Below are 13234 nucleotides of genomic sequence, written 5' to 3'. Positions count from 1 at the left end.
ACCACAATAAAAGAGATGACGTCACGTTACTCAGACTACCACAATAAAAGAGATGACGTCACGTTACTCAGACTACCACAATAAAAGATATGACGTCACGTTACTCGGACTACCACAATAAAAGATATGTAGTCACGTTACTCAGACTACCACAATAAAAGATATGACGTCACGTTACTCGGACTACCACAATAAAAGATATGACGTCACGTTACTCGGACTACCACAATAAAAGATATGACGTCACATTACTCGGACTACCACAATAAAAGATATGACGTCACGTTACTCAGACTACCACAATAAAAGATATGACGTCACATTACTCGGACTACCACAATAAAAGAGATGACGTCACGTTACTCAGACTACCACAATAAAAGATATGACGTCACATTACTCGGACTACCACAATAAAAGAGATGACGTCACGTTACTCAGACTACCACAATAAAAGAGATGACGTCACGTTACTCAGACTACCACAATAAAAGAGATGACGTCACGTTACTCAGACTACCACAATAAAAGATATGACGTCACGTTACTCGGACTACCACAATAAAAGATATGTAGTCACGTTACTCAGACTACCACAATAAAAGATATGACGTCACGTTACTCGGACTACCACAATAAAAGATATGACGTCACGTTACTCGGACTACCACAATAAAAGAGATGACGTCACGTTACTCGGACTACCACAATAAAAGATATGACGCCACGTTACTCAGACTACCACAATAAAAGAGATGACGTCACGTTACTCGGACTACCACAATAAAAGATATGACGTCACGTCACTCAGACTACCACAATAAAAGATATGACGTCACGTTACTCAGACTACCACAATAAAAGAGATGACGTCACGTTACTCAGACTACCACAATAAAAGCGGTAACTTCCTTCTAGCTCCATTCTGGTGTTAAAACATCTGGTCGATATGATTCAGTAGATGAATGATAATAAATACTGTATTTAAATGTTGGATTCATCTGAAGCAGAAAGATTTAATCATTCAGACAGGAAGTGCATGTGGAACAGGAAGTGGATGTGGAGCAGGAAGTGCATGTGGAACAGGAAGTGGATGTGGAGCAGGAAGTGGATGTGGAACAGGAATTGGATGTGGAGCAGGAAGTGGATGTGGATTATGGTACGTGTCCACAGGAGCGTTTTTTATGGCGAGGGGACGCGACGCTTCCCAGCATTGGACGTTTGGTGTGCTGTCCCTAGAAACAAGGCACTCGGCTCCTGATTGGACGAACGCTTTCCCTCCGTTGGCTGCTGCTCCCAGCTTTCAAACCGGAACCAGTCTGGAGGCTCGTTTGGAAACTTTCTTCTCTTATTTCACGTCAATAGTTCACTGAGATGTGTTTCTGAAAACATTTGAGGAGAGAAATAATCCATGTTGATGAATCTGTCTTTATTTAAGATCAACAACGTTTAGTTTAAAAGATCCTCGGGAGTTTGGAGAGGCGGCGAGTCGCGTCGGACGCCCGTGATTTGCATAAAGTAGCCAGGACTTCAACTTTATGCAAATGAGGAGCGGGCGTCGTGACGCCTAGTCTCTCCAATCGCGACGCCACGCTACCGGAATGCATTGCGCGACTTCTTGCATAGACAATGAATGGGGAGCGTGGAAAGCACGGAGCCTGTGGACACGTACCATTAGGAAGTGGATGTGGAACAGGAAGTGGATGTGGAACAGGAAGTGCATGTGGAACAGGAAGTGGATGTGGAACAGGAAGTGGATGTGGAACAGGAAGTGGGTGTGGAACAGGAAGTGAGAGAATAAATTGAATAATACAACATTTATTTGTGACCTTTGACCCCCCCCCCCCCTGCAGCCCCGACAGCGAGGACCCCCCCTCCTGGCCCTCGGCCACGGGGCCCGGTCTGGTCACGGCGCCCAGCAGCGCCAACGGCTCCGGGTCCGGTTCTGGAGGAGGAGACGTCCGCAGTCCGTCTCTGTCCAGTGACGAGCAGAGCTCTGAGGCCAGCCTCATCACCGACCCCGGAGGAGGAGGAGGAGGAGGAGGAGGGACGCCTCTTCCTCCCGACACGCCGGACAACCTGACCCTCGCTCTGCTGGACAGCGCGGCGGGAAGACGCTCCGGTCTCTGCACAGGTGAGACGGGAAGCTCTCTGGTTGTGTTCCAGAGGAACTTCTTCTCCTCATCAAGTCCTCATAAAGTCCTCTGTTCTCTCTCTCCGTCTCTTCACTCTCCGTCTCTTCACTCTCCGTCTCTTCAGTTTCTTCACTCTCCGTCTCTTCACTCTCTTTACTCTCCGTCTCTTCTCTCTCCGTCTCTTCTCTCTCCGTCTCTTCACTCTCCGTCTCTTCACTCTCCGTCTCTTCACTCTCTTTACTCTCCGTCTCTTCTCTCTCCGTCTCTTCTCTCTCCGTCTCTTCTCTCTCCGTCTCTTCACTCTCCGTCTCTTCACTCTCCGTCTCTTCACTCTCTTCACTCTCTGTCTCTTCACTCTCTTCACTCTCCGTCTCTTCACTCTCTGTCTCTTCACTCTCTTCACTCTCCGTCTCTTCTCTCTTCACTCTCTTCACTCTCCGTCTCTTCACTCTCCGTCTCTTCACTCTCTTCACTCTCCGTCTCTTCACTCTCTGTCTCTTCACTCTCTTCACTCTCCGTCTCTTCACTCTCTGTCTCTTCACTCTCTTCACTCTCCGTCTCTTCACTCTCTGTCTCTTCACTCTCTTCACTCTCCGTCTCTTCACTCTCTGTCTCTTCACTCTCTTCACTCTCCGTCTCTTCACTCTCTGTCTCTTCACTCTCTTCACTCTCTGTCTCTTCACTCTCCGTCTCTTCACTCTCTGTCTCTTCACTCTCTTCACTCTCCGTCTCTTCACTCTCCGTCTCTTCACTCTCCGTCTCTTCACTCTCTTCACTCTCCGTCTCTTCACTCTCCGTCTCTTCACTCTCTGTCTCTTCACTCTCCGTCTCTTCTCTCTCCGTCTCTTCACTCTCTTCACTCTCCGTCTCTTCACTCTCTGTCTCTTCACTCTCCGTCTCTTCACTCTCTTCACTCTCTGTCTCTTCACTCTCCGTCTCTTCACTCTCTTCGCTCTCTGTCTCTTCACTCTCTTCACTCTCCGTCTCTTCACTCTCTGTCTCTTCACTCTCCGTCTCTTCGCTCTCTGTCTCTTCACTCTCCGTCTCTTCACTCTCTTCGCTCTCCGGCTCTTCACTCTCTTCGCTCTCCGTCTCTTCACTCTCTGTCTCTTCACTCTCCGTCTCTTCGCTCTCTGTCTCTTCACTCTCCGTCTCTTCGCTCTCCGTCTCTTCACTCTCCGTCTCTTCGCTCTCCGTCTCTTCACTCTCCGTCTCTTCGCTCTCTGTCTCTTCACTCTCCGTCTCTTCACTCTCTGTCTCTTCACTCTCCGTCTCTTCACTCTCTGTCTCTTCACTCTCCGTCTCTTCACTCTCCGTCTCTTCACTCTCCGTCTCTTCACTCTCTGTCTCTTCACTCTCCGTCTCTTCACTCTCCGTCCCTTCACTCTCTTCACTCTCCGTCTCTTCACTCTCTTCACTCTCCGTCCCTTCACTCTCTTCACTCTCTGTCTCTTCACTCTCAGTCTCTTCACTCTTCACTCTCCGTCTCTTCACTCTCTGTCTCTTCACTCTCCGTCTCTTTCATTCTCCGTCTCTTCACTCTCTTCACTCTCCATCTCTTCACTCTCTGTCTCTTCACTCTCCGTCTCTTCACTCTCTTCACTCTCCGTCTCTTCACTCTCTGTCTCTTCACTCTCCATCTCTTCACTCTCCATCTCTTCACTCTCCGTCCCTTCACTCTCTTCACTCTCCGTCTCTTCACTCTCTTCACTCTCCGTCCCTTCACTCTCTTCACTCTCTGTCTCTTCACTCTCAGTCTCTTCACTCTTCACTCTCCGTCTCTTCACTCTCTGTCTCTTCACTCTCCGTCTCTTCTCTCTCCGTCTCTTCACTCTCCGTCTCTTCACTCTCCGTCTCTTCACTCTCCGTCTCTTCACTCTCCGTCTCTTCACTCTCTTTACTCTCCGTCTCTTCTCTCTCCGTCTCTTCTCTCTCCGTCTCTTCTCTCTCCGTCTCTTCACTCTCCGTCTCTTCACTCTCCGTCTCTTCACTCTCTTCACTCTCTGTCTCTTCACTCTCTTCACTCTCCGTCTCTTCACTCTCTTTACTCTCCGTCTCTTCTCTCTCCGTCTCTTCTCTCTCCGTCTCTTCACTCTCCGTCTCTTCACTCTCCGTCTCTTCACTCTCTTTACTCTCCGTCTCTTCTCTCTCCGTCTCTTCTCTCTCCGTCTCTTCTCTCTCCGTCTCTTCACTCTCCGTCTCTTCACTCTCCGTCTCTTCACTCTCTTCACTCTCTGTCTCTTCACTCTCTTCACTCTCCGTCTCTTCACTCTCTGTCTCTTCACTCTCTTCACTCTCCGTCTCTTCTCTCTTCACTCTCTTCACTCTCCGTCTCTTCACTCTCCGTCTCTTCACTCTCTTCACTCTCCGTCTCTTCACTCTCTGTCTCTTCACTCTCTTCACTCTCCGTCTCTTCACTCTCTGTCTCTTCACTCTCTTCACTCTCCGTCTCTTCACTCTCTGTCTCTTCACTCTCTTCACTCTCCGTCTCTTCACTCTCTGTCTCTTCACTCTCTTCACTCTCCGTCTCTTCACTCTCTGTCTCTTCACTCTCTTCACTCTCTGTCTCTTCACTCTCCGTCTCTTCACTCTCTGTCTCTTCACTCTCTTCACTCTCCGTCTCTTCACTCTCCGTCTCTTCACTCTCCGTCTCTTCACTCTCTTCACTCTCCGTCTCTTCACTCTCCGTCTCTTCACTCTCTGTCTCTTCACTCTCCGTCTCTTCTCTCTCCGTCTCTTCACTCTCTTCACTCTCCGTCTCTTCACTCTCTGTCTCTTCACTCTCCGTCTCTTCACTCTCTTCACTCTCTGTCTCTTCACTCTCCGTCTCTTCACTCTCTTCGCTCTCTGTCTCTTCACTCTCTTCACTCTCCGTCTCTTCACTCTCTGTCTCTTCACTCTCCGTCTCTTCGCTCTCTGTCTCTTCACTCTCCGTCTCTTCACTCTCTTCGCTCTCCGGCTCTTCACTCTCTTCGCTCTCCGTCTCTTCACTCTCTGTCTCTTCACTCTCCGTCTCTTCGCTCTCTGTCTCTTCACTCTCCGTCTCTTCGCTCTCCGTCTCTTCACTCTCCGTCTCTTCGCTCTCCGTCTCTTCACTCTCCGTCTCTTCGCTCTCTGTCTCTTCACTCTCCGTCTCTTCGCTCTCTGTCTCTTCACTCTCCGTCTCTTCACTCTCTGTCTCTTCACTCTCCGTCTCTTCACTCTCTGTCTCTTCACTCTCCGTCTCTTCACTCTCCGTCTCTTCACTCTCCGTCTCTTCACTCTCTGTCTCTTCACTCTCCGTCTCTTCACTCTCCGTCCCTTCACTCTCTTCACTCTCCGTCTCTTCACTCTCTTCACTCTCCGTCCCTTCACTCTCTTCACTCTCTGTCTCTTCACTCTCAGTCTCTTCACTCTTCACTCTCCGTCTCTTCACTCTCTGTCTCTTCACTCTCCGTCTCTTTCATTCTCCGTCTCTTCACTCTCTTCACTCTCCATCTCTTCACTCTCTGTCTCTTCACTCTCCGTCTCTTCACTCTCTTCACTCTCCGTCTCTTCACTCTCTGTCTCTTCACTCTCCATCTCTTCACTCTCCATCTCTTCACTCTCCGTCCCTTCACTCTCTTCACTCTCCGTCTCTTCACTCTCTTCACTCTCCGTCCCTTCACTCTCTTCACTCTCTGTCTCTTCACTCTCAGTCTCTTCACTCTTCACTCTCCGTCTCTTCACTCTCTGTCTCTTCACTCTCCGTCTCTTTCATTCTCCGTCTCTTCACTCTCTTCACTCTCTGTCTCTTCACTCTCCGTCTCTTCACTCTCTTCACTCTCCATCTCTTCACTCTCTGTCTCTTCACTCTCCGTCTCTTCACTCTCTTCACTCTCCGTCTCTTCACTCTCTGTCTCTTCACTCTCCATCTCTTCACTCTCCATCTCTTCACTCTCTGTCTCTTCGCTCTCTGTCTCTTCACTCTCCGTCTCTTCACTCTCTTCACTCTCCGTCTCTTCACTCTCTGTCTCTTCACTCTCCGTCTCTTCACTCTCTTCACTCTCTGTCTCTTCACTCTCTGTCTCTTCACTCTCCGTCTCTTCACTCTCTTCACTCTCCGTCTCTTCACTCTCTGTCTCTTCACTCTCTGTCTCTTCCCTCCATTGTCTGTGTGCTGATGTGAGAGGCAGTCTCCAGGGTAACGGGGTCCATCCGGCTGCTGCTGGTGGAGATGAACTCTGAGGTTCTGAATCCTGATAGTTTAATAGAGGAGCAGTCTGCTGGTTCTCTGGTTCTCTGGTTCTCTGGTTCTCCTCACATCCACAGAGAGCTGGTTATTATTATTACACCTCATGTACCGACTATTCAATATATACGTAGGGATGCACCGATACCAGTATCGGGTATCGGGTATCTGGTATCGGGTATCTGGTATCGGGTATCGGGTATCTGGTATCGGGTATCGGGTATGGGGTATCTGGTATCGGGTATCTGGTATCGGGTATCGGGTATGGGGTATGGGGTATGGGGTATGGGGCATCGGGCATCGGGCATCGGGCATCGGGCATCTGGCATCGGGCATCGGGCATCTGGCATCGGGCATCTGGCATCGGGTATGGGGTATCTGGTATCGGGTATCTGGTATCTGGTATCGGGTATCTGGTATCTGGTATCGGGTATCGGGTATCTGGTATCTGGTATCGGGTATCTGGTATCTGGTATCGGGTATCTGGTATCTGGTATCGGGTATTGGGTATGGGGTCCGATACTGTGCTCATGTACTCGTAAAACGGCTCCGATACCACTTTACGGCGGCGTGACGTTAACCTCTCGTCACCATCTTTAGGGTCCTGTTGCTCCACCTACCTGACGGTGCGGGCCAGACGGGCCGGTGGTGCGCCCGACCCCGCTGGACCGGGATCCCACCTCAGCCGGCGCCGGCCCTCACTGTCATTGCTCCACGGGGTTTTGCTTTCACCTTCTGACTCACGCGTGCGTTAGACTCCTTGGTCCGTGTTTCAAGACGGGTCGGATGGGTTGCCTTCTAGTCGCTAGAATACATTCTGTTCCTGCAGCACCAACACTCTGCTGCTGGGTGTGTTACTGTGGGTGTGTTACTGTGGGTGTGTTACTGTGTGTGTGTGTGTGTGTGTGTGTGCGTGCGTGTGTGTGTGTGTGTGTGTGTGTGTGTGTGTGTGTGTGTGGTTACATAATGGCTGCGTCCTCTCTCTCAGACTCAGCCTGCTTATTACAGCTGAAGTGGGGGGGTGTGTTCATGCGTGTTCCTGCAGGAATGTTTGCCTTTTGTGTTACTGTGTGTGTGTGTTACTATGTTCATGTTTCATTTGATCTCTAAATTAAATTTTTCCAGAAACACAAATTAAAAAAAATTCAATAAAATCGTCAATAATGTTTATTAAAATAATAAAACAACAATATTAAATATAAACTTTAAAGGGCCTGTTAGTTAGAATCATAATGTCTTGTTAACAGCTTCACCTGTGTCCGTTAAGTCAACTAAAGTCAGCGTCCTGTTGCTGGCGCTTGTGCTCGCTCTACATAGACATGAAGGAGCATCGCTCAACACAGTGAGGAGACACACGTCAGCTAAAAGCACAATATCACTCTATATTTCAGCTGAAGCTAACGTTTCTCTCTGCGGAGCCCCGTCACTTCACAAGACACGGGAAACCTCTGTTGGTCTGGAGGAGCTGCAGCAGTTATTTCTGACCAAACGTCCACTGAACATTCACTAGATATTCTCAGAGCTAAACTAACTCTTCTGCAGTGTGGAGTGAGCAGCATGCACGTGAGAGGTGGAGAGAGAGAGAGAGAGAAGGAGCACGGTGTGTGAGTGAAGGCAGGCAGAGGAGCAGAGGAGCAGAGGAGCAGAGACTCCGGTCCTGGAGACCAAAGCTACGGTCTCCTCCGCGTCCTCCGACCGCGGCCAACACTGTTTAACAGCTTCACTAGATACAACCAAGAGGTTTTGGTGCTTCACTGGAGTTTGTGTTGGAGTCTGAGTCTGAACAGCGGAGACACACGAGAGACCATGAGACACACGAGAGACCAGGAGACACACGAGAGACCATGAGACACACGAGAGACCAGGAGACACACGAGAGACCAGGAGACACACGAGAGACCATGAGACACACGAGAGACCATGAGACACACGAGAGACCATGAGACACACGAGAGACCAGGAGACACACGAGAGACCAGGAGACACACGAGAGACCAGGAGACACACGAGAGACCACGAGACACACGAGAGACCACGAGACACACGAGAGACCACGAGACACACGAGAGACCAGGAGACACACGAGAGACCAGGAGACACACGAGAGACCATGAGACACACGAGAGACCACGAGACACACGAGAGACCACGAGACACACGAGAGACCATGAGACACACGAGAGACCATGAGACACACGAGAGACCAGGAGACACACGAGAGACCATGAGACACACGAGAGACCATGAGACACACGAGAGACCACGAGACACACGAGAGACCAGGAGACACACGAGAGACCATGAGACACACGAGAGACCAGGAGACACACGAGAGACCAGGAGACACACGAGAGACCAGGAGACACACGAGAGACCAGGAGACACACGAGAGACCATGAGACACACGAGAGACCATGAGACACACGAGAGACCATGAGACACACGAGAGACCAGGAGACACACGAGAGACCATGAGACACACGAGAGACCATGAGACACACGAGAGACCATGAGACACACGAGAGACCAGGAGACACACGAGAGACCATGAGATACACGAGAGACCATGAGACACACGAGAGACCATGAGACACACGAGAGACCAGGAGACACACGAGAGACCAGGAGACACACGAGAGACCATGAGACACACGAGGGACCACGAGACACACGAGAGACCATGAGACACACGAGAGACCATGAGACACACGAGAGACCAGGAGACACACGAGAGACCATGAGACACACGAGGGACCACGAGACACACGAGAGACCATGAGACACACGAGAGACCATGAGACACACGAGAGACCACGAGACACACGAGAGACCAGGAGACACCGACCAGCAATGATTTATACCTGAACAAGTTACTAACAGGAACTTTAAACATGTTAATTATTTTAATATTTATAGAAATATATTTTGTAAATCCTAAAAGAGATTTATTCTACCGGATGATTCCACTGATGGTCCAGAACCATTCAGGAGCTTCTGTTCCGCTCAGAGGTCAGAGGGGTTTAATAATATAATTCATATTCATTTATATTAATATTAATAGACACACACACACACACACACACAACAACACAGTGTGTGTGTGAACGTCATCTTCAGTGTTTGTTCTGATTTTCTTGCTTCTTGTTTGACGTCACGTTTGTTCAGTGATGATTCTCACCTGTCTGGTTCTACCTGCTCTGACACACACACACACACACACACACACACACACACACACACACACACACACACACACACACCCTTTGACTGGACGTCTGCCAAAACAGTTTAAACAGATTATGGAACAAATTTAACTTTATGAAACAGATCACGTGTGTGTGTGTGTGTGTGTCTCTTCCTCCTCCTTCTTCTCCTCTTCCTCCTCTCTCCTCTTCCTCTTCCTCTCTCCTCCTCCTCTCTCCTCCTCCTCTCTCCTCTTCCTCTTCCTCTCTCCTCCTCCTCTCTCCTCTTCCTCCTCCTCTTCCTCTTCCTCTTCCTCTTCCTCTTCCTCTCTCCTCTTCCTCCTCCTCTCTCCTCTTCCTCCTCCTCCTCCTCTCTCCTCTTCCTCCTCCTCCTCTCTCCTCTCTCCTCTTCCTCTTCCTCTCTCCTCTTCCTCCTCCTTCTTCTCCTCCTCTTCCTCTCTCCTCCTCCTCCTCCTCCTCTTCCTCCTCCTCTTCTTTTCTCCTCTTCCTCCTCCTTCTCCTCTTCTTCGTCCTTCTCCTCCTCCTCCTCCTCCTCTTCCTCCTCCTCTTCTTTTCTCCTCTTCCTCCTCCTTCTTCTCCTCTTCTTCGTCCTTCTTCTCCTCCTCCTCCTCCTCCTCTTCCTACTCCTATTCTTCTCTTCTCCTCGTTCAGCTTCCTGTTTGTGTAGATGTGTGTAGAAACATGAGGCTCTTCAGCATCTGTTGTCATAGCAACCAGCTCTCAGCAGACATTCAGAGGAAAAAGACAGATGTTATTTTAGTGATTTCTAACCAGATGTTTTAACCAGGATGGATCTATCTGCTTCATCTGAGTCTCTGTGGAGCTAGAAGGAAGTTACCACTTTTATTGTGGTAGTCTGATCATATCCGTTCCGTATCCGTCAACCAAAACAAACCTCAGAGAGTGTAAAACGTTGGAGGGTCGTCGTGGATACGAGCCATCAGGACGACTCTAAATACTAAATTACCCATGAGCCTCAGCTGCCTCTACTGTGAGAAGGAGACGCAGCAACTCAGTTCTTATTTCACTTTAATCACCAGCTGTCTTTGTATAAATAACAATTTATCTATTTTTTTTAATTTATCTATCTATTCATTTATTAATTTATTCATTTATTTATTCATTTATTTATTTATTGAAGATTTCTCAAGAGAATAAGAATTTAAAATGAGAATGTTCTAAATCCTGACTTCCTCTTGATGTTGATCAGATTCTTGTTCTCAGCGTCGTCGTCTCTCGGAGGTCGGAGGCGTTCTTCAGCTCTTTTCTCTCCTCTTCCTCCCACGTTCTCACTCTTCCTCTTCGTCCTCTCTCCACATTCACACCATCTCTCCTCTCCTCTGCATCCTCCTGCTCATCCTCTGATATCTCTAATCATGATATAATCAATAACTTGCATGTTGAATCTCCATGTGACACCTGATGATCTCATCAGTTCACCGTCGTCGTCTCATCACATCCCAGAGTCTCTGTATCAGATCAGAGGGTTAGATACTGGACTAATCTCCCTGGAAGGTTCATCTAGAACTGATCAAATAGGACTGATCAATAGATTGATTGATTGACGCCTCAGGTGTGGAGGAGTCTGACTCCATGTTGTGTGTTTGGACCAAAGATCCTCTCTGAGGGGAGACGCTCCACCACGCAGTGTTTCTGTAGTTCCATCAGAGTGAGACCTCTCGTCTCCAGATCATCTCTTCCTCCAGTCAGATCAATAACTTCTGATCAGTTAGAATCAGGATTATTGATTAATACACATTTAATCTACACACACACACACACACACACACACACACACACACACACACACACACACACATATGACGTTGGTTTCCCTCTTCATCCTCTCACTGTCGGCAACGTGGTGTCTCCATGGTAACCGCCTGCAGAGAGGCGGACCCAACAGGACACGCCCACTGCAGCATGCATCACACACACACACACACACACACACACACACACACACACACACACACACACACACACAGCAGCGTATTGTAGTAAATGTGACCGTACTGTTTCAGCATCTGAAATTAGAGACGCCGTTGCTCGCTGTCCGTCCGTCCGTCCGTCCACACCGTTTAACGGTTTGACGGTTTAACACGCAGACTAGAATAGATGATCTGACGCTGCTTCATCACAAACAACCAGAGAGATGTGACCTACATCTAGCGTTGGTGTGTGTGTGTGTGTGTGTGTGTGTGTGTGTGTGTGTTCTAGACGTTAAAGGTTCCATATCAGCTCATCTTCAGGTTCATGTTTACCTGCTGTAATGTTCAAATAAAACCTTTATTTTCTTCATCCTGTCTGTCTGAATATACCTGTGTTCACCTGTCTGTCTGAATATACCTGTGTTCACCTGTCTGTCTGAATATACCTGTGTTCACCTGTCTGTCTGAATATACCTGTATTCACCTGTCTGTCTGAATATACCTGTATTCACCTGTCTGTCTGAATATACCTGTATTCACCTGTCTGTCTGAATATACCTGTATTCACCTGTCTGTCTGAATATACCTGTATTCACCTGTCTGTCTGAATATACCTGTGTTCACCTGTCTGTCTGAATATACCTGTATTCACCTGTCTGTCTGAATATACCTGTATTCACCTGTCTGTCTGAATATACCTGTGTTCACCTGTCTGTCTGAATATACCTGTATTCACCTGTCTGTCTGAATATACCTGTGTTCACCTGTCTGTCTGAATATACCTGTGTTCACCTGTCTGTCTGAATATACCTGTGTTCACCTGTCTGTCTGAATATACCTGTGTTCACCTGTCTGTCTGAATATACCTGTATTCACCTGTCTGTCTGAATATACCTGTATTCACCTGTCTGTCTGAATATACCTGTATTCACCTGTCTGTCTGAATATACCTGTGTTCACCTGTCTGTCTGAATATACCTGTATTCACCTGTCTGTCTGAATATACCTGTATTCACCTGTCTGTCTGAATATACCTGTATTCACCTGTCTGTCTGAATATACCTGTGTTCACCTGTCTGTCTGAATATACCTGTATTCACCTGTCTGTCTGAATATACCTGTATTCACCTGTCTGTCTGAATATACCTGTATTCACCTGTCTGTCTGAATATACCTGTATTCACCTGTCTTTACCGCCCTACGGTGACGCTTCCTGTCCGTGACGGCGTCAGCGTGCAGCTTTAGCCGTGACGTCGGTCCAGCTGGACATTTGAAGGTTCTTGTTGTCGTCCTCGGAGGTTCTAGTGTTCCCGCCGCCGCCTGCCTAACAGTTGGCGGTGTGTTCAGGTACAGTCTGTAAAACTAAGCTCTCTGTGTTTGTGTCTCTGTAGAAACGCTGCTGGATGACTTCATGCTGACGCATCCCATCTTCCTCACGGCCGACAGGTTCCAGCAGGTCCTGCTGCAGCAGTATCCTTCACTAGTACACCCTGAGGGTTCTCTGTAGAACGTTCTCACTCGACTATCCTTCACTAGTACACCCTGAGGGTTCTCTGTAGAACGTTCTCACTCGACTATCCTTCACTAGTACACCCTGAGGGTTCTCTGTAGAACGTTCTCACTGGACTATCCTTCACTAGTACACCCTGAGGGTTCTCTGTAGAACGTTCTCACTGGACTATCCTTCACTAGTACACCCTGAGGGTTCTCTGTAGAACGTTCTCACTGGACTATCCTTCACTAGTACACCCTGAG

The 13234-nt window shown here is 48.5% G+C and overlaps 1 protein-coding gene across 4 annotated transcripts in view; it reads left to right on the top strand.

Moving 5' to 3' along the window:
• Window positions 1–1821: 1821 nt before the first annotated feature.
• rapgefl1 (Rap guanine nucleotide exchange factor (GEF)-like 1) overlaps window positions 1822–13234 on the top strand; it is a 40242-nt gene continuing 28829 nt past the window's right edge. For 3 of the 4 annotated variants that reach the window (XR_012596842.1, XR_012596841.1, XR_012596843.1), the window contains exons 1-2: window positions 2001–2134; window positions 12871–12949. Coding sequence is in view for 1 of the 4 variants with exons in the window: in XM_074657124.1 (XP_074513225.1) it covers window positions 12891–12949 (59 nt within the window). In the remaining 3 variants the exon portion in view is untranslated. Of the gene's footprint in view, window positions 2135–12870; window positions 12950–13234 lie in introns of all 4 variants that reach the window. The other variant, XM_074657124.1, reaches the window with a different exon arrangement.

This window comes from Sebastes fasciatus, chromosome 13 (assembly GCF_043250625.1).
Source record: "Sebastes fasciatus isolate fSebFas1 chromosome 13, fSebFas1.pri, whole genome shotgun sequence".
NCBI lineage: Eukaryota > Metazoa > Chordata > Actinopteri > Perciformes > Sebastidae > Sebastes > Sebastes fasciatus.
This window is presented reverse-complemented; position numbering and strand designations above follow the sequence as displayed.